At 40.3% G+C, this 21,396-nt stretch overlaps 1 protein-coding gene across 1 annotated transcript; it reads right to left on the reverse strand.

Annotated features, from left to right (window-relative positions):
- Positions 1-4,821: 4,821 nt before the first annotated feature.
- Positions 4,822-21,305, reverse strand: ERH (ERH mRNA splicing and mitosis factor). The gene is made up of 4 exons (XM_011283297.2): positions 21,149-21,305; positions 16,651-16,738; positions 11,185-11,305; positions 4,822-5,332 (listed from the first exon to the last, which is right to left on the reverse strand). Exons 1-4 carry the CDS (start codon positions 21,281-21,283, stop codon positions 5,230-5,232), a joined length of 447 nt encoding a protein of 148 aa, XP_011281599.1. The 5' UTR covers positions 21,284-21,305; the 3' UTR covers positions 4,822-5,229.
- Positions 21,306-21,396: the final 91 nt, after the last annotated feature.

A 21,396-nucleotide genomic window follows, 5' to 3' on the forward strand; every position in this document is an offset into this window, starting at 1 on the left:
TATGTACATATACACACACATATATACACATATACACACATATATACATGCACAATATTCTTAGGAGTTTAATGGTTTTGTAGTAACAGTTACAAAGCTTTACATTTGTCCTAAGGAGTAAGATAAACACTGGAAATGCGATGAACAGCACAACTGCTATTAGGGTAGCGTTTCTATCATATGGCCACGTAAATGTTTACCATGTGAAACCATCTTTATGGAGAAGCAGAAGGGCCCGTGAGGGAGTGGCATGGAGCGGGAAGTTGGGCTAAGTGGGGAGAGATGCCCATACAGAAGGTGGCCAGGTGGGGGGTGCTGTCAGAGCCCGGGGGGGGGGGTGGTGAGGAGGCTGTCCTTGGGGGGAATGAGTGATCCTTCCCTATCCACGGACTCTCAGGACAGCGTGCTCCATGTTGAGCACCGACACCGACTTACTGTTGGGTGGTCCACTGAAAGGGTGACACAGAATCCTTCATACAAACCATACAATCCCAGTATCTAGGTTGTTCAGTTGCAGGGATTGCTGGGATATGTTAGAGATGGTCACTGTTCACGTAACAGGTCACACGGGATTCAAATACTCTAGCACGTAGTTACCATTAGCCTTTTGCATGAAGGGAAGTGTAATTTCTCCATCCAAGTACTTGAACAGAGGCAGAGAGGACCTGGCTCGGAGATGCCACCCAATCACTGGAGTATGAAGACTTCCCACCTTTGGAGATCCCGAAGAGCTGCATCGGGACTTCATATGAATGAGCACATGCACTCAAATGGCCTTTTGGTACCTGTACTTTTGAATCCTTTTTAACACTCCTCTGAAGGGAGTATGAGGCTAACCCCCCTCCCTCACTACAACTGCAACCTCCTACTGGGACTTGCTTAATAACTGGAAGGGCATTACGGCATTCCCGGAGTTGCATGGTGGGTGGAAGAAAGTGGGTAACCATGCTTGCAACACACATCTGGGCCCGCTGTCAGTGTCAAGGACAAAGCAGTCTCTGGAAGGGCCAGGGCCACTGGGAAGAAGGGCCCCAGCATTGTTAGATGCTCTTCAAATTGTTCACCCTGGAGCAAGACTCAAACGTACTCTTTTTCTCAGACTAGAGAGCCACTGTAATTGGCCAGGCCTGGGGGGGTCCTGGAACTGAGTAGATAGTCCACAACTAACGCCAGTAAGTGAGTGAGTTAGCGTTACCATGGCAACCCCTCCTCCCTCAGGCTTCCAAGGGAAAAATCATGCTCTATCCCATTTCTCTTCCAGTCTAGAGACTTTAAATTCAAACATCTGTTGACAAGGACAGAGGGCCTGTCTCAGTTAAGTGATCTAATCAGTCCTCATTAGCCTTCTCCCCACTCTCTTGGAAAGCATAAAGAAAATTACCCTTGGCACAGAAGAGGCTTTTAAACCAAGCTCTGCACAGTATGCCTCAAATCGAATACCTAGTTAAAGCATGTGATTGTAAAAAAAGAGTGTGCCAGGTAAGTTGACACGGGATCTCTAAATGTAGCTGAAAGGACTACTATTGTCTTCAAAGGGCAAGTATCTTTCTTAGATCAGGCTTCCAGGTAGAACTAAGTAGTGGAGGAGACAGGAAAATGAATCACCGAGAAATCATTCCCTTCCAAGTTTCTATCATTGAAATTCCCCTCGTTCTATCATCTAGCCTCTTGTAACTTCTCTCCCAAATGTCTTCATGATTTCAGTCTCTCAGCCCCTCATCTCTTGGCCCATCATCCCTCACTTGCCTTTCTGTGTAGCCTTGAGCTTGGCTGGTTTTTTTTTCCAAGTATAATCGTCATACAATGTTACACTATTTTCATGGTTAGCCTTTTGATATTGTGCTTGTGACCTACGATTATGGATGTATTATGATAAATTTTTTAAATCTTAGATCCTTCCTCTACTTATATACATGAACAAATTACCTGTATTTAAAAAAAAAAAAAATGTGTCCTTCCAACTCCTCATTCCGTATTACCACTTTCTTCTTTCAAGTTTCCAGTGGACTTTGCCTTTCTTGCCTGTGCTTCGTCATTTCCTGTACTTTTTATCTGCAAATGGTTCTTGTCTTCGCGTTACACTCCTGAAAAAATTTCCTGAATTCCAAACCCAAGCCTTTTTATAATTCCTCATCTTACCTGTCTCACTGAAAAATTCTCTTGACTTGGCTTCTGGGACATTATAGTCTCCAGTTCTCCAATCTAATCTACACAGAGCAGTGGATTTAATCCTCCTAATGCAGCTTTGACAGGTTTGCCTTAAAAATCTTTAAAGATTATTCACAAAAGCCTACGAAGTTAAAGTCTGCAGCTTTATGTTCAAGGGGTTCCACTACTAGCTTTCCCGGCCTTTATACCACTGCTCACCTAAATACGCACTTTACCTACCCTGGCCATGGCTTCCTTGCTGTTCCTCAAACGTTACAGTGCTTTACTACCTTGTTATCACTTCTGTCCTGTTGTCCTATTTTCCAAGCTCAGCCGTTCCTCGAGGCCCAGCTCAAGCGTTAGCTTCTGCATGAAAGCCAGCTAGGTGTGCCATCTCACACTTCTTAAATACCTATGGATAAAGAATTAGCAAAACTTCTGCTCCATGGACAAATTTGACCTTGGGTTAGGAAAAATATGGTGGACATATTCTTAAGCAGGCCCCACACTCAGTGTGGAGCCAGGCCCAGGGCTCGAACCCACAAAGCTGGGATCATGACCTGAGCCAAAATCAAGAGTCTCGGACATGCAACCAACTGAGCCACGCAGGCGCCCTGTCCTGTATGCTTTTGATTCAACTGGTGACAAATGGGACCTTATTCAGGTCTTGTGAATCTAAATATTCGAATCGCAAAAGCTCCCTTTGAAAAGTGTCAGAGATCCATTATTTAGCTCACAGCTATTCATTTTGTGGGGGCTTCCTACTTCCCTCAAGATCTGAGGTTAAGACCATGTCTTTTACACCTAGCAAAATCTTTGTGGTTATGCTGTGTGACCTGGGTGAAGGATTTGAACAATCTGAACCTATTCTTTCACCATTAATAGAGGAACAATGATCTCCAACCTCAAAGGGCTGCCATGATGATTAAATAAGATCTATGTAAAAATGTTTCCTACGCCGTAAATGCTATGCCTAAGTGCTATTGCTAGGAGCTTTACACTAACGCATAAATTAATGGCCTTTCTTCTAAATGTATCTGAACAAAGGTAGTATTTTCCCACCCCAAACAAGAGGAGTAAGATATGTATCTTGTCCAAATAATGCCCAAGGCATTTAATAAGTTGCTATAAATATTTTAAACCAGAGAAGCACAAGTGAAGTCAAACAGTTAAAATCTTCCTTTTACACCCCTACAACTTCTTTGATCGAATGCTGAGAGAAGTAGCATTGTCAAGAAATATTTTAGAAATGCTCAGCTATATAAAATAAGGTAGATTAGAGAATCGGGAACTTTGTAATTGGTCCAGTGCAGGTTTCACTTTTAGGTAGCAGTATAAACGATCACTGTATGAACAGAAATTAAACCTGTTTTACTTGTGGTTGGGGAAAGGCCACACAATCAATACTCCAACCCTTGAACAACAGGGGAACAGTGGCTGTAGCTTGGCCAAACCACTGAAGGTTTTACCGAAGACTTCACCTCAACAATGAAAGTCTCCCTCTGTTCCTTTTCTGTGTAATGCTGGACATAGTTAAATGTGTATTTCTCCACATTTATTCCAGTCCTACTCTTCTTTAAGCCTTATAAAGTATCATCCAAAATACTGATCTCTTCCTCTTTGCTCTCATTATCCAACATCTAGGACCCGGAGGTCTTCCACATTCCTTAGGAAAATCGTATTTTCCTCTTTAAGCCCAATACCAGAAACTGTATTGTCTTTGAGTAGCAAGGGGTCCCATTCCTCCCAAACGTGCTCTAGAGAATTTTTTCAAAAAAGGAAGCCAAGATCACACCTGTTACAAAAATAAAACTATACTAGCAGCAGGATAGGCCCAAATGAAAAATAGGACAATTGGACTCACTTTTGGATCTATTCCTTTTTCAGTGAGAACATTTTCATTTTAATATCTGGCTGATTCACAGTAAAACATTAACCATAGCTATACATAACTTGGTAAGGCACCCTAATTTTAATAATCCTTTGATACAGTGATGATACTTCACTAATAGAATCATTATTCTACAGAAAAAGTGAGCACATATAACTACTAATTCAGAATCTGGTTCTGCATAAAGTAAGAAAAATATTTAAGGCTCTAATGTAGGAGTGGGGACATGGGGAAGGCCAGTCACAAAGCCTCCCAAAAGACTGCCAGTCTTAGAATGTGTCAAGATATTGGCTATCGGTGAAGTATGAAGATAGCAGAATCGGGGAATGTACACGGACTTGATGACTGGAGGTACAGAACAGCGTACGTTTGAGTCACAATGTGATCATAGTTCATTACAAACAGAATTATCTTGGCCTTTACTGTGGTCTCTCCAAGATCCTCCCAGAGAGTACGTGACCAAAACTAAGGAATTAACCTGGCAGCTGCTTCAGACAAGCTATGTCACCAGGAAATCTTTCATCATGTTTGCAGCAATGTCAAGTACAAACCTTGGAGTTGCAATTGAGGTTCACTTACAAGGATGGAAAAATGAGGTAAAAGCTTGTTAGGTTCATATAAACCACAGTGAAATGTATTCAACACACACATAAGCTTTCTTCAAATTCTCTGCGTGGCAGCCTACTGGCTTTGAGACCGATAATGCTTTGCAAGAAAATGCAATTGTTCAGAGACCCTCCACCCGCCGCCCCCGCCAAAAAAACAATCACTCAAGGGGAAAATATAGCTAAAGAACATTTATTCATTTTTCACTAAGACTTTATCTGTAGGACATTTAACTAAACTGTCACCACCCCCCCCACCCCAACCTGAAGAAGGGTTAGTATAGTGAATGTTATAAAGAAGATATGAACAGTTTGAAGGATTGGAACCAACATTAACTGACAAACAACTTCCATCTAAATTATCATAAAAATGTTTAAGTAAAAAAAAAAAAAAAAGGGAGGGGGAAGGGGGCAATGGGGGTTTCAGATTGAACAAGATCCTCACATTTCATCTAATACATTCAATCCTGGCTAGAGTATACCAAAATGGAAACAGGGTTCCTATAATACAAAACTTCCACTACAGCACGCTGTACACACCTGTGTTCCAAGCCCACCCCTATCCCCCTACTGCTTCCAATTCAACTATTTCCCGGCCTGCTGGGCCTGCCGACGAAGGAGCACATAGATCTTCTCTTTAATCCAGTCTTTGTTATATGGCTGGTATGTCTGGGTATCAGCTCGGTAACTGAGGAACAGAAAAGTAATAAGCAAAGTTACAATGGTCAATTATCGTCGTGTTTTTAAAACCCCAAATTATAATTGCCCAATGATGGCACAGGTGTGCCATGTATATGTTTAAGCTCATGTATATGTTTATACATGAACTTAATGAAAACATAAAAGAGCTGCTTACATTATGCTGAATTTTAAGCGATAGGAACGTTAGACTACCTAGTGCAATCTTCTAGCAGAAAAAAGAAACCAAGGTCTAGAAATCTTAAGTTAAATGCTTGATGTGTTACACATCTACTTCTTGACACAGTATGACCAGAAACTGTGTTCTTTCTCCTATAGAGTTACAAGGTTTATTGTTTCTTTAGTGATTAAATAAGACAAAAACCAAACACTGGTACAAACTTGAGATTTGCTATATACGTTACAATTAACTAAAAAAATCTTTGAAAATCTTTGTAAAGGATTAAGAGAGGAAAATCTTTTAACCTATATTTCAGGATTTGCTTCTTAAAATAAATCACACTAGAGGCTGGTGGAGAATTATTAGAAGGTGAATGAGCTTCTTATCAGCCAGGAGTGCAAGGATCGGCATTAGCGAAGAAACTCCAGTGGGACGCCAGGGTTTCTGAGGCCAAGGTATTGCTTAATAGACAATCACTAGAGGTATCCTTAGAAGACTCCAATAGTACAAACATTCCAGGTGACCTACCACTGAAATATAGCTGGGTAAGCAATACAATCATTTTTGGGGCTAAAAAACTAAGGGCTGGGCATAAAAAAAGCAGACAAGAAGTAACCACAGATTGGACAAAAACAAAGCACTTCAGCATTTCAAAGCCATGTGCGTTACGTGGTAGAAACACTATAAGGGATTCCGGAGAGGCAGAGATGGAGTTTGCCTAAAAAACAACAAAAACCCAACAACAACAACAACAACAACAACAACAACAACAACAACAAAACAAACCTTAGGGATACTTTAGAAAAACAAACTAATTTACCAATTATTGTTTTATTTGAGCCAGAAGTTTCATTTTTTAACTTCTCAGCAAAAAAATTATATACAAATACAAGTGATAATAACGATTAAGAAGTTACCAATTGCTGGGTATTACTTTAAGTACTTATTTGAATCAACTCACTCAATTTTAATTACAACCCTGTGAGTAGATACTATCACCTCCCCTCCTTTTTTTAATAAGGAAAAAGCAAAGAACGAGCAACTTATTAGTTAAGTGACTTGGGCAAGTAGTAGAAGCTTAAAACACTCTTGGACAGGAGTCCTCCTCACTATGAAAACACTAAGTTAGAAACCTATGCTCCAACTTTTAGCAAGAGAGACAAACTCCAAAGTCAGAATGTTTTATACCAGTATATTCTTCCCCTGGATAGTAAGGTCAGAATCTGGTTTATTAAAAATGCATAAACCTTCTACCTTAATAAAACGTTTAAAAAAAAAAGGACATTTTTCATTTTTATTAATGTCCTTTTGTTACGAGAAATATTCAAAAAAAATTAAATAATTTTCTTTGATTATTCTTTATTCATGCTTCCTAATTAAATAAGGGTTAATCTAGTCTAATTCGGGTATGGTACAACAGACTACAATATTTACATCAACACTGGGAAAGAACTAAAAAAGGAATCGAATTTTTCAGAACTATATCCAGGTGGGACTTATTTAAACCATCTCCCCCAGCAAGACGACTTTGGTTTGTGAACATTTAGGAATCCATCAACTTGCACGCCATTTTTCAACTGAAGAAATAATAATGCCTTTTTTTATGGCAAGTTGTGAGTTGACAGCTGTTTACTGGCACTTGAAATCAGACAATTAGCTGTTAAATTCATTAATAAAATCCCTAGCTCTTGGTACAGATGAATCTTCTGTGTTATGTTCTATGAATGCAGGTTTATCCAAGAACAGAAGCTGTGGGTCTGAGCAGTGAAATTAGCCAGCGTCCTCACTGATACCAGGTTGTCTCCTTAATTAGGAGTAGTACGTCTTCATTCCAACAACTGAGGATGAAAAGACGTCCCTTTGTCTTTAGGCAAACAAGGAGAGCCTGCATATTGAAAAGGCCATTATTTTAAACTTAAAAAGCTTATTTAAAAAATCCTAACCACTCTCCGAACTGTGAAGAAATTTGTATTCTGATTTCAAATATATGAAGTACCAAGCCTCCAGGCCTAAATTTTACTATTAATGCAGTCAGTTTGTCCAGGGTTTAATTATGTCACAAACTTATTTATTGCTCATTTCCTCCTATATGGTTTAAACAAGAAAACTCAGAAAAAGTCCTATGTCGCTGCGATGTAAATTTGATAGAAGCAATAAGCTCGTAACAATTTACAAAAATGGACTCAATTCCTGGTCTGAGGAGTAACAGCCCAAGTCACAACCCTGATTAAGGAAAGGAGCAGGATGTGCTACCATCGGAAGCACCATGGCAATAGGTGACCTCTTTGGAAAAACACCTTATTTCTCCTGAATATTCAAATAACAAAGTCATATGGGGAAAATGGTTTTAAAACCTAAAGTTGACTCTGAGAGTTTTCAGAGGGGCGCCTGGGTGGTTCAGCCTGTTAAGCATGCGACTTCGGCTCAGGTCATGAGCTCGAGAGCCCAAGTCGGGCTCTGTGGTGACAGGTTAGAGCCTGGAGCCTGCTTCAGATTCTGTATCTCCCTCTCTCTGCCCCTCCCCTGCTCACACTCTGTCTCTTTGTCTCTCAAAAATAAATACACATTAAACGAAATTTTTTTTGTAAGTTTTCAGAGACCAAAAAAGTTTCATTAGAGATCGAATCCTAAATAGCTACAGTTTACAGTCAAAAAACCCAACATAACACCTCTTTAAGTTAACAGTATAGTTTAACTCCCATGTGGAATTTGAAGCTCATATCATTTTACTCTTAGCTAATTTTACAGAATTCACCTACTCATTGTAACATAAAATAAAACCCTGCCCTGACTTGGTCAAGCTAGTTAAAAATGGAGTTTCTGCTATATACTCAATACCACCGTGCTAAGCAAGTATTAGATCCCCTCAAGTAGTCTTGTGGGTAGATTTCTCTAAATTTTACAAACAAGCAAACTGAGGGTTAGCAATATTAAGCTCATCTGCCGGGGGGGCGGGGTGTGGCTAGCTAATGACAGAGCCAGGGTTCAAACTCAGCTGTGTCTAGTTCTAAAACTCCAGCTAGCTCTTAACCCACAATCTCCTGAGGGGAGTAAAACATGATCCTTGGCTTTAAGTAACTCCCCATCTGCTGAGAATGTGTTCCACATCCCAAAGCATCAGCATTAGGTACCTGATGTCTCAACAAGTAGTTGTTATAAAATAAGACAGCTATTCATTTTTAAAATAAAATCAGTAGTTCATTTGAAGAACAAGGTGAGGGCACGCATGTGAACTCTATTAAAATCTTTAAGTTCCAACTGAAACATCTAGTGTTCAAGCTCAAGTGTGAAAATGTCCCAAAACAAACACACCTAGAACAAAATTGTATTAAAGACACCATATTTTCATCAGATAAAAACCTTACGATTTCTCAAAACGTAAGACAACTTCAGCATGAGAGAAGTCACATTAGATTCTTTCACTTTTATTGAGACCATCCTATCAATTCCAAAGATAGCTCTGTAAATGGGAAGCTCTGTAAATGTAAATGGGAAAAAAGGAAGATTACCAATAATTAAAAAAAGCTACACCTCAAATCATTTTATAAGGGTGACGTGCATTTGTACAACCGATATTTACTCAGTACCAACTATGTGCCAAATACTATTCAAGGCACTGGGGCTACAGCAGTGAACAAAAACAAACCTCCCTGCTCTCAAAGTCTACAAAGTAAATGTATACATTATTGGTGATTTCATCCAGTAGATGATTCTGCCAACATCGGGGTCTCTTAGTTCCTTGAACTCCTCTCTTCCCGGAGCTCATCTCCCACCCTCCCTTGGCCAGATAGCTTTCCAGCACCTTTAGTCTCCCAAATTCAAGCATCTCATTCTTGCACTACTTCCCAATACCCCAACTTCAACAACTCCATGACCCCACTGGGACCTATAACAGATCCTACCTCTGTCTCCACCCCACCCCAACCCCCACTTATGTTTCACAGTCATTCAGTCTCTTGCATGATACTTCCTTACATACACCCTAAACTTCTAGCAAAATCTTTGCTGATTCTCTACCTGTAGAGCCTCCCCTGTAATCCACCCAGGCTAAGAGTAACTAGGAAAAAACCCAACACCATAATGACTAATAATTCCACCTTAAATTCATTATCAGGTACCTCAGAAATCACAACTTGCCCTAATCCCTTCACCCTCCTAGATTATTTTGCACCTCTTTTCACAAACCTCCAACATCTTCCCCCTCTTCCTTAATTTCAAATGATTCCTTCCTGTTTTCCTGAGATAACTAAAACAACCATAGTAATTTCCCCAAGCTTTCCACATCTGCCTGCCCTCCCTACTCTATTTAGTGGAATGTCTGATATCCTATCTAAAGCCATCAATTTGTCCCCCTCTACTAGATCATCCCAACAGCCTGCAAACTTACCATTATTTCTCCCCCCTTTAAAAAAACAAAATTAAAAAAAAACAAAAAAACTTCTTCTTCCAGCTATAATCCCATTTCTCTGCTTTCCTATCAAGCTAAATTCTTCAAAAAAGTTATTTGTGTTGGCTGCCTTTTATGCTTCCCATTACCTTCAACTCCCTGAAACCTGTGAAGATTTCACTCCTGTCTCTCTTCCAGAACTGCTTTGGACATCATCAAAGACTCCCACTGCTGAACCAGGGGTCAATTCTCAGTCCTCATAAATTTGGCCTATTAGTAATATGAAATACTTTCAAGTTGGCTCCTAGGACATCACCACCCTCCTGCCCCTGCAATTTCATGTCCTGTGCTCTCCGCCTCACTCCTCTGTAGCTTCACAGGCATCCTTTCCATCTCTATTTACTGCTCAATTCCCAATGCCTAGAACAAGCACGGTATACAGTCAGCACTCAACCAACGTTTGTTAAATGATTATGTGTTGCTTTTTCTGTATGTCCTACTATAAGCAAATTAACTATAGATAATACAAGCCAACAGAGACGAATACCTACAGCCCTTTTGGCCTCTTATATGAGCTTTTTATATTGAAATAGTTACAATAAAACTTTCTTATTAATACATTTCACTAAAGACCAGACCTGAATCACTGGACTGTTTTCAGGAAGCAAAATAAAACTCAAATGTTCCAAGGAAATGCGAATTTTCCACAGGAATCTTTGGTGAGACAGCAAGTCCTGGCCTGGCCCCAGTGGTAATCCAGGAATCCCAGGAAGTCCCTGTGAATAAGACCTATATATTTTTCAAGAGCGTATTTACTTCTAGCACAGTATCTGGCATGTAATAAATATTCAAGCACCTGATGACTGAAGATTATCTTATTATAAGGTACTCTCATTTTCCTTTGTCATGAAAACAGCATCATCTTAGCCAAAGCCAACTGCTTTAGGACAAAGACTTTAAGGGAAAAAACAAACAAACAAACAAACAAACAAACTAAAAAAAGACTATTTGGTTCAAGAAACAAAGAAGCACTTTGAAGGACTTTGAACTTCTTCTTTAGCATTCTCTCTGCATATTGATGGCCACCAATTAGCAAAGCTATTAACTTTTCCAGTGCCATTAGCTCTATGTTACCAACTTTACTTACAAGCCTTATGTAGATGAAATATTACTACACGGTAGTCAAAATGCAAAGATCAGTGTCAGGCACACAGTGAGCTCCCAATACCAAAATCAAACAAATGGATAAACAACAGAAAGATACAACTTAAGAGATACGGTGGCCGATACTTACACAAGACAGCTGAGGTCTGCCAGATCATCGATAAAATCAAACAACTGACTGATATCATATGTGATAGAGGGGCTGTTGGGATTCATTCTCTTCAGATGTTCTTCATACATTTTACAAACGCCTAAGAGAGAGGAAAACCAAGATCTTACAGTTGTATAAACTTTAGGTATGAGTAGCAAATATATAGCAATACCGTAATATTTTATTTTTATAAAGTTGGGCTGGGAAAAGGACAGTAAGTTGACCACTTTTAATTTTTGTCACTAGTGGATTTCTTTAAATTTCATACATTTGCCAGAATGTTAAGTATATTATGCCTTAACAATAAAATGATTACTTCAAGCCACTAGATCTAAAAGAACTTTAAAGACCTGTCACAGAAAAGTTCAAACAAGTGATGACACTGTGGGTCTGCTTTCAAATTCTGATACAATGCAAGAACAAAAACAAAACTGGCACCAAGGAAGAGATTATTGTAAGAGCACCTTTAAAAAAAAAATTTTCTCGGGCGCCTGGGTGGCTCAGTCGGTTAAGCATCCGACTTCGGCTCAGGTCATAATCTCACGGTCAGTGAGTTCGAGCCCCGCGTCGGGCTCTGTGCTGACAGCTCAGAGCCTGGAGCCTGCTTCAGATTCTGTGTCTCCCTCTCTCTCTGACCCTCCCCCATTCATGCTCTGTCTCTCTCTGTCTCAAAACTAAATAATCATTAAAAAAAATAAAATAAAAAAAATTTTTTTTAATGTCCATTTGTGAGAGAGAGAGAGAGAGAGAGAGAGAGACCGACCAGGGAGGGACAAAGAGAGGGAGACACAGAATCGGAAGTAGGCTGTAGGCTCCGAACTGTCAGGACAGAGCCCGATGCGGGGCTCGAACCCACAGACCGCGAGATCATGACCTGAGCCGAAGTCAGACACTAACCAACGGAGCCACCCGGGCGCCCCTTTCTATATGTATTTTAAAGTGCATATATGGTATCTATTAAAAAGCTAAATTATATCTGAATTAGGGCTTTTGATTGGTTCTGGCACACACGCTGTGATCAAAGAATATCACTCACGAGTTACTGAACAGAAAGATGAAAGTGCAAAGGAAATAACCAGGGAAAGAAATTCACCATTTATCTTAAAAAGGCACTGACCCACTTCCACCATCATACTTAATGGTGAAAGACTGGATGCTTTCCCACTCAGATTAGGAACACTAGAGTACCTACTCTTGTCATTTGTATTCAACATCGTATTGGAGATTCTAGCCAAAGTGATCTGACAAGAAACAGAAATAGCAGGAACTCAGACTGGAAAAAAAAAAGTGCAACTGTGTCTCTTCACAGATGACATGATCTTATATACAGAATATCCTAAGGAAACCACACACACACACACACACAAAACCATTAGAACTAATAATAAATGAGTGCAGCAAAATTGCAAGATAGAAGATTAATATATAAAATTCAACTGTATCTCTATATCCTAACAAATGAGCTGAAAATGAAATTAAGAAAACAGCTCCACGAACTTACGAAAACAGCATCAAAAAGTAAAATTCTTAGGAATAAATGTAATTAAAAAAGCATACGACATACACTGAAAACTACAAAATGTCACTGAAAGTAAAGACTTAAATAAATGGAAGATCTCGTGTTCATGGATCAGGAGACTTAACGTTAAGATGGTAATGCTTCCCACAATAATCTATAAATTCAGTGCAATCCCTATCAAAATCCAACCTATTGTTGCAGAAATTGGCAAGCTGATCCTAACGTTTGATACAGAAATGCAAGAGACCCAGAATAACCCAAAGAATCATGAAAAATAACAAAGTTGGAAGACTCACATTTACCAATTCCAAAACTCACTATGAAACTATAGTAACAAAGACAGTGTGGTATTGCTTATGTATAGGCATACAGATCAATGGAATAGAAAAGAGGGTCCACAAAGACAACTTGATGAAGAAAGAATAGTCTTTTCAACAAATGGTGCTAGCACAACTGGATAGTCACATGCAAAAGAATAAAGTGGGGCTTAGACTTCACACCCTATACAAATATTCAAAATGGCCCAGAGACCTAAATGTAAGAGCCCAAACTATAACACGCTTGGAAGAAATTATAGGCACAAACCTTCATGACTTTGAATAAAGCGATCAGTTCTCAGATACGACAAGACCAAGAACAACAGAAGAAAAACATATATAAATTAGAGTTTATCAAAATTTAAATCTTTTGTGCTTCAAAGGGCACTATCAAGAAAGTGAAAAGACAAGCCACAGACAGGGAGAAAATCTTTGCAAAACACAGATCTGATAAAATACCGTCATCCAAAAAATACGCAAAGAAATCAATAATAAAACTCAACAATAAAACAAAAAACACACCCAAACACCTCAATTAAAACGTGGGCAAAAGATCTGAACAGATACCTTACCAAGGAAGATATACAAATGGCAAATAAGCATTATCAAGATACTCAACATCATGTCATTAGAAAACTACAAATTAAAACAAGACGTGTCGGCATATACCTATGAGAATGACAAAAATCCAAAACACTGACAACACCAAATGCTGTGAAGGACGTGGAACAGGAATCCTCATTCATTGCTGGTGAGAATGTGAAATGGTAAAGCCACATCTGAAGACCGTTTGTCAGCTTCTCACAAAGCGAAACACAGTCTTACCATATGATCCAATAATCACATTCCTCACTGTTTACCCAAAGGGCTTGAAAACTCGAGTCCACACAGAAACCTGCACGAGTGTTTGCAGCAGCTTTATCATAACTGCCAATACCTGGAAGCAATTAGATGCCCTTCCCTAGCCAAATGGATAACCAAACTGTGGTATATCCAAACAATGGATTATTCAGCAATAAAAAGAAATGAGCTATCAGGCCATGAAAAGACATGGAAGAACCTTAAAAGCACATTGTTTTTTGAAAGAGCCAGTCTGAAAAAGCTATATACTGTTTAATTCCAACTAGATGACATCTTGGAAAAGGTGAAACTACAGAGACATTAAAAAGATGAGTGGTTGCCAGAGGTTTTGGGGGGAGAAAAAGATAAAGCACCAGAGATTTTTAGGACAGTAAATGGTAGATACATGTCATTGTACGTAAGCCAAAACCCCAAAAAATGTCCAAAGCAAAGACTCAACACGAATGGAAAATATGGCCTTTATTCAATAATAATAATGTATCAGCATTGGTTCTACAATTTTAACAAACGTATCACATTAATACAGGATATGTAAGTAACAGGAAACAGGGAGGAGGGGGTAAGGGAAGAAAGGGTGTGCTAGAATTCCTGTACTTTCAAGTCCGTTTGCCTGTAAACCTACAACTACTCTTTAAAAATTAAATCTATTAATTTAAAAAGAAATGGAAGAACCTTAAATGCATACTAAGTGAAACAAACCAGTCTGAAAGGGCTATGTACGGTAATGATTCCCACTCTATGACATTCTGGAAAAGACAAAACTATGGATGCAGCAGGAAGACCAACAGCTGCCAGAGTGCAAAGGGTGAAGTGGGGAGAGATGAACAGGTGGAGCACAGGGGTTTTGGGGTTAAGCGAAAACGATTCTGTATGATACTGTAACGATGGGTACATGATGCTATGCATTTAGTAAAAGCCACAGAACTGTACGACATCAAGAACAAACCTAATATAAGCTTCAGTTAATAATTTTAATAATGGACTTTAGTTCATAGCCAACTTTAATTAGTAACAATAACGTACCAGTGTATCAATAACGGGTTCACCAACCTTACCAAACGTACAACTCCAAATGCAAGGTGTTATTAATGGGGGAAACTGTGGAGGTGAGGGGTACATAGGAACACAGGAGTACATGGAACTCCTATAGGAGTACATAGGAACTCTGTATTTTCCACTGAATTTTTCTGTGAACCTTAAAGTGCTCCTAAAAATAAAGTGTATTGGGGCGACTGAGTGGCTCAGTTGGTTAAGTGTCCGACTTCAGCTCAGGTTATAATCTTCTGGTTCATGAGTTCTAGCCCCGTGTTGGGCTCTGTGCTGACAGCTCGGAACCTGGAGCCTGCTTCAGATTCTGTGTCTCCCTCTCTCTCTGCCCTTCCCCTGCTTGCACTCTGTCTCTGTCTCTCTCAAAAATAAACATTAAAAAATACATTAAAAAAATTAAATTAGGGGCGCCTGGGTGGCGCAGTCGGTTGAGCGTCCGACTTCAGCCAGGTCACGATCTCGCAGTCCGTGAGTTTGAGCCCCACGTCAGGGTCTGGGCTGATGGCTCAGAGACTGGAGCCTATTTCCGATTCTGTGTCTCCCTCTCTCTCTGCCCCGCCCCTGTTCATGCTCTGTCTCTCTCTCTCCCAAAAATAAATTAAAACGTTGAGAAAAAAAAAAATAAATGGACAGATTTTAAGTCTAATCCAGTTAGCTCTGGATAATCAACAAATTTGGGGACATGCCCAGCAGCAAAAACAGTGACTATAAAATTTTTACAGGAAGAAGTGAAGAATGGACAATTTGCAAAAGGGCTCGGAATGTCCACACCTGGCTTACTTGATGTAATGATTAAATGTAAGGATGAATCCAATTTGTGACGATCCGATCTCTGGGCTCTCACCTAACGGTTTATGGAGTAAAGACACACTCACTATTCCCTTCAGGGTGGTGCCAATTTATCAAATGCACAATAAATTATACTTATTTGGTTCCATTTGCCTTTATTCTCTGAGATAATTTTTATTTTCTAACACACTGATGGACTGTAACCAAACCTCAACAGCTTTTAATGTTTATCTGTTCAATGAGCAGACTGATAGTTTCTGAAGGCATCCCCAGAGCCTGCCTTACCGCTATAGTGCTGGAGTTTAACCAGAATACTTAAAGAATACCTGTAAGATATTTACCTAACATAACAAAGAACATCAACATAAAAATGGGAGGCTTCAGAAAGTCATTCATTGTAATGATGAGCTGGATAAAAAAAGGTAAAATAATATTTGCAGCAGAAAGACAATACGTATAATCAGTGTTTCAACTTTCAACAAATATGGTCCTTAATATCTTCCTTCCCCGTTCAAATTAGTAACTCAAGAAATGTGGAGGAGGGGCGCCTGGGTGGCGCAGTCGGTTAAGCGTTCGACTTCAGCCAGGTCACGATCTCACGGTCCGTGAGTTCGAGCCCCGCGTCGGGCTCTGGGCTGATGGCTCAGAGCCTGGAGCCTGTTTCCGATTCTGTGTCTCCCTCTCTCTCTGCCCCTCCCCCGTTCATGCTCTGTGTCTCTCTGTCCCAAAAATAAATAAACATTGAAAAAAAAAAATTTAATAAAAAAAAAAAAAAAAAGAAGTGACTTAAAAAAAAAAAAAAAAAAAAAAAAGAAATGTGGAGGAAAAATAAGCCCAGTTCCTAAATGAGACACGGTCTACAGTGAATGTCAGGAAAAAACAAGCGAACTCTTGACTAGTGTTTCAACTCACCTTCCATGCACTCATTCACAGATTCATAGTCAGCGTAAGTTCTGCCTTCTGGCCTCTTGGTAGGCTGTACCAGCAAAATGGTGTGAGACTACAGGGGAAAAAGTGATATCAACGTTAAGTTTCTAACTCATATTTGAGAAATTCATAGCATGATATAAAACCCTCAGTCATGACACAAATGGTTATTAAAACACTATTAATAAAAGTTTTAAAGAAACCCACTATTAATTAGGGTGCTCTTCCTACATTTCTGCCTTTATACAAGTGCAGCGTCAGAAGATGGACAGCTTTGGGGCGCCTGGGTGGCTCAGTTGGTAGAGCGACCGACTTTGGCTCAGGTCATGATCTCACGGCTTGTGAGTTTCAAGCCCCGCGTCGGGCTCTGTGCTGACAGCCCAGAGCCTGGAGCCTGCTTCTGATTCTCCTTCTCTCTCTGCCCCTCCCCCACTCATGCTATGTCTGTCTCAGAAATAAACATTAAAAAAAAAAAAAAAAAAGAAGAAGATGGATGGCTTCTCTGTACGGTCTCTTCAGTCTCTCAGTCCTTAATGGCTGCTTTCTTGAACTCCTGTTGTACTTACTGCCTGTAAGCATTCAGCATAAGCTACCCTGTACTGTTTTTTCTTTCCTATCTTTCTTCCCAACTAGATCATAAACCCACTTAGGTTTTCTATCTCCACTGGTCACTTTCTATCTTTAGCCCTATTAAGTTCCTTAATAAAAAATCAGATGTGGGCTGATAAAAGGAGAGAAAAAGTGAAACACTATTAGTGATTGCAAGCACTGTATCGATCTACGTTCTTTTTCCAATCTCAGCACAACAGTGGAGTTACATCTTATCCGTGGCTTAGACTCCAACGTGAAGGCAGAAGATAAACTGGCAGTACAAAATTAATATATGTAGTTAACGTTACCCTAGAGAAACCATTGAACTATTCACCCAGTAGGTGACTCACCTTAAAAGCCTATGCTATCTCAAAATCCTATGTTTTTAACCACTAGGATCACACAAAATAGATGATCACACAGTGACAAATGTGAATATGCCTGAAGAATAGCAAGTAGACTTAACATCTTCCACCGCATGCTCACTGAGGGGACATGTTTTCGTTAGTGGGTCTATTTCAGTTTCTGTGCTATTACAACTTGGGGTGGAAGGGTTCTTCTTGTGGAAGTAGTCCTGTGTACCACAGGATGTTCAGCAGCATTCCTGGCCTATTCCCACTAAATACCAGTAGTACTGGAACCCCCTGTCTCCTCCTGGGCAAAACTATGACAACCTTCTCCTCTGCTGTACTATTATTTTTGGGTCGCAAAAATCCTTTATGACAGGCCCCCCAAAATGTTTTGAAATGATAATTTTTAACAATCGACACGGAAATAGACAAGGCCTAGAGTTTCCGGATAGGCACCCCCCCGCCAAAAAAAAAAAAAACCCCAAAAAACAAAAGAAAACAAAACAAACCCAAAAACCCAAAAACCAGTACTCTGAACACTACATACACAGCAAAGGGGGTTGCCTGGGTGGCTCAGTCGGTTAACACTGGACTTCTGATTTTGGCTTAGGTCAAGATCTCATAGTTGGTGAGATCAAGTCCCAAGTCAGGTGGAGCTTAGGGCTGACAGTGCAGAGCCTGCTGGGGATTCTCTCTGCCCCTCCCCTTGCACTTGCATACACGTGAACTCTCTCAAAATAAATAAATAAACATTTGAAAAAAAGGAAAAGAAAAACATCATTAAAAATAAAAAAAGCAAAGGGGGGTGCCTGGGTAGCTCAGTCGGTTATGCATCCGACTTCAACTCAGGTCATGATCTCACGATTCGTGAGTTTAAGCCCCACATCCGGCTCTGTGCTGATAGCGCAAAGCCTGCTTTGGATCCTCTGTACCCCTCTCTCTCTCTGCCCCTCCCTTGCTGGTTCTCTCTCTTAAAATAAATAACTTAAAAAAAAAAAGGCAAAGGAATTGCTCATAATCCTCCCTCTCCATCAAGAACTCATTCTTATGAAAAGTTTGAGGATTTGAGATAAAAATAGAACTTGGTGACAAAAAATGAAGGGTAATTCTCAACGTATAATGACCATAACAGTCAAGGCCTTTGTTAAATAGGGATTATAAACCAGAGAAAACAGTTTATTAGATTATTTGTTACATAGAAGTTTTTGTAAGCCACCTACTCAAAAAAAGTAGTTTCAATGGGCCACATGTTGAGAAGAAAATAATTTTATAGAAACCACATTAGCATTCCTGCAGTAGCACCTGCTCGGTACATTAGCCATACTAATGGCTACTACATTAATTTTGTTCTTACCCTAATGCAAATTAAATGACTAATTTACTTAAGAGAATAAAAATATGGAAACGGCTACTCAGTATGTTACTTCTTACATCTTAAAATGAACCTCTGACAAATCTCACTATTTTCAATACTTACTACCCAAAGACAAGGATTAAAAACTACTAAGAACAAAAAACTACATTTACAAAGCCGTAGTCAAAACAGGTATTATTTGGGGCCCCTGAGTGGCTTAGTTGGTTGAGTGTCCAACTCCTCTGATTTTAGCTCAGGTCATGATCCCAGGGTTGTAGGCTCTGCGTTGAGCGTGGGGCCTGCTTAAGACTCTCTCTCTCTCCCTCTGCCCCTCTCCCCTGCTCATGCCCTCTTAATAAAACAGGCAAAATAGGTATTATTTTTAAGTGGTAGTGCCTTCCTGTCAACAGTTCAAGATCATAAAACTTCCCAAATCAGTTTTAGTCACATTCTTTTTACTGGAGCTATGTTTGAAGCCCTTTTGTGTTATTAAAAAACAAAGATAAATATATATGCAAAATATAAGCACATAAAAACAAATATATATACATATATATTCAAACTTCCCACAATAGAAAAATAAAATTATAAAACCTAAATCAGTAAAAGTTATGCAGAATTACCTTAATAAAATCCTTATTCTAATTACCAAGCACAGGTGAATCACTTTAATGAATAATCTGGCCTTATTAACTTTTTAAATGTTTATTCATTTTAAAGAGAGAATGTGTGCAGGGGAAGGGCAGAGAGAAAGGGGGGACAGAGGGTCCAAAACACGATCTATGCTGACAGCAGAGAGCCCAATGTGGGGTCTCGAACTAATGAACTGTGAGATCATGACCTGAGCCAAAATTGGATGCTTAACCGACTGAGTCACCCAGGTGCCCCCGGCCTTACTAACTTTTTTAAAGTCTCACACACATGAACTCTTAAGAATCATTCTCCTGCTACAGAAATATTATGTACGACTTGCTCATTAGCTTCAAATGGTCCTCCCAAACGAACCCCCCCAAAAATCCAAAGCTGAAACTTGTATCCTTGATAAAGCAAAAGTATTTAAGATTGTTGAACCAATAATTGTTTGATTCATATACAAATTCTAATTTTTAATGCTACTTGGACGGATAAGGAATTATCACTGATATTTGCCCAACAGAGAATGGGTTGTTGATATTAACTGCTGTTACTTTCTCGGATTTTAATCTAAGTATTTGAACACAATACCAAGTAGTGACTTAAAAAGCAGAGAATGAAAACTCAAGAGTAAAAGATCCAAGGTCACATTGCTAGTATGACAAAACAAGAACTGGAAACCCAGTCTTCTAATTCCTAGTCCTCTCTGGGAAACTATGTGGAATCAAACACTAAAACATCTCAATTTAAAAAAGTACAACCTTAAAAAGCTGTTAACAACGGCTGCATAACTTGTTAACAGTAACTGCAGCAGTGAGAAAACGAAAGCTGAAGTGTGGAAGTAACCATGATTCCTCATAATCCCTAGGAGCATCTTTTTGGTGGAATAAAATATAAAACACAATCAAAATACCCACTTACTCCACTACCACCCTGATTCGACTCCCAGCTGAGCCTATCTTTTTCAGCCTTCAGTCCCAAGAGATTATGAGTAAATTACGAGTAAGAACAGGATTGAGGGCTGGGAGAAACGCCAAATCGGGCATCTGGAATCTTGGAAAAGAGAAAAAACGTTTATGTGTACTTAAAGACAGAGTACAGAAAAACAAAAGGAAATAGCCGAGAAGCACACTACAAAGCAAAGACGACCCCTCCCGGCCCACACGCTGGGTGCAGAACGCTGCATCTGTCAGCTTTGGGAACAGGTTTGTCATACATCCCTCGGCCATTGTTCCTGCACTCGGCCAGAGAGTCCGGTGGGACAGAGCAGCACGTCCACGCCTGCCTCTATCAAGCAGCAATTGGGAGAAAGTGCATCCTCCGCACCGCACGCCTCGCGGGAGCCTACAGGCGGGCGCGCAAACGCAGGGCGGACCCGGGCTCCGGGGCCTAGTGCCAGGCCCTGCCTCTCCGCGGCGGGAAGGGGAAAGGTCGAACCACGACCAGGAGGGCCGTGGAGCTGCACGCTCGCTCTGGATGAGACGGGGAGAAGATGTACAGGGCTGGGATCGCCCCAGAGGCCGGGGGATCGGGGAGCCGCGGGGGCCTTTCTCACCATCGCGCCAAACTCTCTCGCTGCAGCCGCTGCCGACACTGCCGCCGCACACGAGCTTAGCCGCAAAGCCGCCAACAGCCAATCCCCGCGAGAGGAGCCGCCGGAAGTCGTCAGAAACGCACCGCGAAAGAGCATTTTGGGCCATAGAGGCGCACACATTTCCGGCAGCTAGAGTGGATACTGACTCTGTCACAGCCATCTTGGCTAAGGGCGATGGGGTGCGCAGGGAATTGCTGCAGAACTTGAAA

Source organism: Felis catus, chromosome B3 (genome assembly GCF_018350175.1).
Source record: "Felis catus isolate Fca126 chromosome B3, F.catus_Fca126_mat1.0, whole genome shotgun sequence".
Taxonomy (NCBI): Eukaryota; Metazoa; Chordata; class Mammalia; order Carnivora; family Felidae; genus Felis; species Felis catus.

Excerpts from the sequence above, each read along its gene's own strand:
- ERH (XM_011283297.2), bottom strand. The coding sequence starts at position 21,283 with ATGCTCTTTCGCGGTGCGTTTCTGACGACTTCCGGCGGCTCCTCTCGC. Across the intron at positions 16,739-21,148 it reads CGAGAGAGTTTGGCGCGATG|TCTCACACCATTTTGCTGGT; the intron begins GTGAGAAAGGCC and ends TTTCCCCTGTAG. Across the intron at positions 11,306-16,650 it reads TGTGAATGAGTGCATGGAAG|GCGTTTGTAAAATGTATGAA; the intron begins GTGAGTTGAAAC and ends CCTCTCTCTTAG.